We start from the raw sequence: 1,456 nt of genomic DNA on the forward strand, positions 1-1,456 counted from the left end.
GTGCCGCTCCTGCGGCCGCAGCTGCTCCTCGCCGAGGAGGTCGCGGTAGCGGCGGCGGAGGACGATGCGCTTGGAGGCGCCGGGGGCGGCGGCGGGGCGGACGGTGGCCAGGGAGTTGACGAGGCGCTTGAAGTCGTCGCGGCGCTGCCGGCGCTGCGCGGCGCTGAGCGCCGGGTCGCGGAGGAAGCGCTGGAAGTGGCGGAGCAGCGCGGCGTTGGGGGCGCTGCCCCCGGCCCCCCAGAGGAAGTCCAGCACCGCCTCCTGGCTCAGCTCCCGCGCCATGGCGCTGCGCGGGGCTCGGCGCGGCCGCCTCCCGCTCCTGCTCCTCCTGCTCCCGCTCCTGCTCCTCCTGCTCCCGCTCCTCCTGCGCGGAGACGGCGCCGCGGGGAGCTCGACCCCGCTCCGCGGGCGCGCGAAAACCGCTGCTCAGCGTTAAGAAAAGGGGGGGAAAGCCGCGCTGAGCCGCTCGAGCGCTGCAGCCCTTTGCCCGGGGCGGGCGGCCCGCGCGGGCGCCGCAGCTGGGCGCTGTTAAAAGGGAAACGCGGCGCTGAGCCGCTCGAGCGCTGCAGCAGGTTGCGCAGGGAGGGTGCGGAGCCGCCCCAAACGCGGCGCGGAGCAACCTGCCCCTGCTGCCTCCGCGAGGCTGCGACTCGTAGARACCGGCAGTCGAAAGCAGCGAATGTGACCCGGGTGGTGTTCAGGCTTGAAGGGCAGCTGGTACCGCGGGGGGGGGTTGCAGTTGTGTGCGACAACCACACACAAGTAATAGTGCCTGAAGTCAAATTATGTCTCATAGCTGTGTGCGCTGGGGGCTGAGGGTGGGTTCGGTGGGGGTCTAATTTATTGTGTATTGCTAATGTTACTGTTACTAGTGCGTATGTTACAGCCGAGAAGGATGGATATGATTAGCACCCCAGCAGACACCTTGCCCTGTATCAGCCAAGCAAGTGGCAGACCCTGCCCCACGGACTTGGGGTGTGAGTAGTTGGTGGGAAGTGGGGCAGAGAGGACAGGCCATTTTTTCTGTGATACAGTCAGGAAACAGGCATGGAGGGAGTGCGGTCAGTGTAGACATGCTAGCTTCCAGGGGGTCTGGATCAGGCCCCAACTCACACTCCAGGAGGTTGTCTCTGCCACAGGGCCCCAGGTATCCACAAATATTTTTAGCTGCCTGCCATCTAGGCAGCCAGAATACCTTCCAGCCACTGCAAACCGAGAAGCACGCGCAACCTTCTCAAAGCCAAGGGAGAGCCTGCGCTAGGTCACGGGCACTGACTGGCTTGTGGTTTGTGTTTTGGTAATGCAGAACCATAGGACAGCGTTTAAGGTTCAGATCCAGCAGACACTGGCAAGAGTGGATGTGTGCTGCAGTGCTGGTCTCAAGCAAGCAAGCCRTACACGCCTGAGCTTTCAGATGGCTGATTCTGCACCACTGGTTCCTGCCACAGTACGTTAT

General features: G+C 64.0%; 1 protein-coding gene across 1 annotated transcript in view; it reads right to left on the reverse strand.

Annotated features, from left to right (window-relative positions):
* SOWAHB (sosondowah ankyrin repeat domain family member B) overlaps positions 1-282 on the reverse strand; it is a 2,741-nt gene extending 2,459 nt beyond the window's left edge. The window contains exon 1 of the mRNA XM_026090114.1: positions 5-282. Within this exon, the coding sequence (XP_025945899.1) occupies positions 5-282 (278 nt within the window). The remainder of the gene's footprint in view (positions 1-4) is intronic.
* Between the last annotated feature and the right edge of the window lie 1,174 nt (positions 283-1,456).

The sequence above is a fragment of the Apteryx rowi genome, unplaced genomic scaffold (assembly GCF_003343035.1).
Source record: "Apteryx rowi isolate R43461 unplaced genomic scaffold, aptRow1 scaffold_85, whole genome shotgun sequence".
In the NCBI taxonomy this organism is placed as follows: domain Eukaryota; kingdom Metazoa; phylum Chordata; class Aves; order Apterygiformes; family Apterygidae; genus Apteryx; species Apteryx rowi.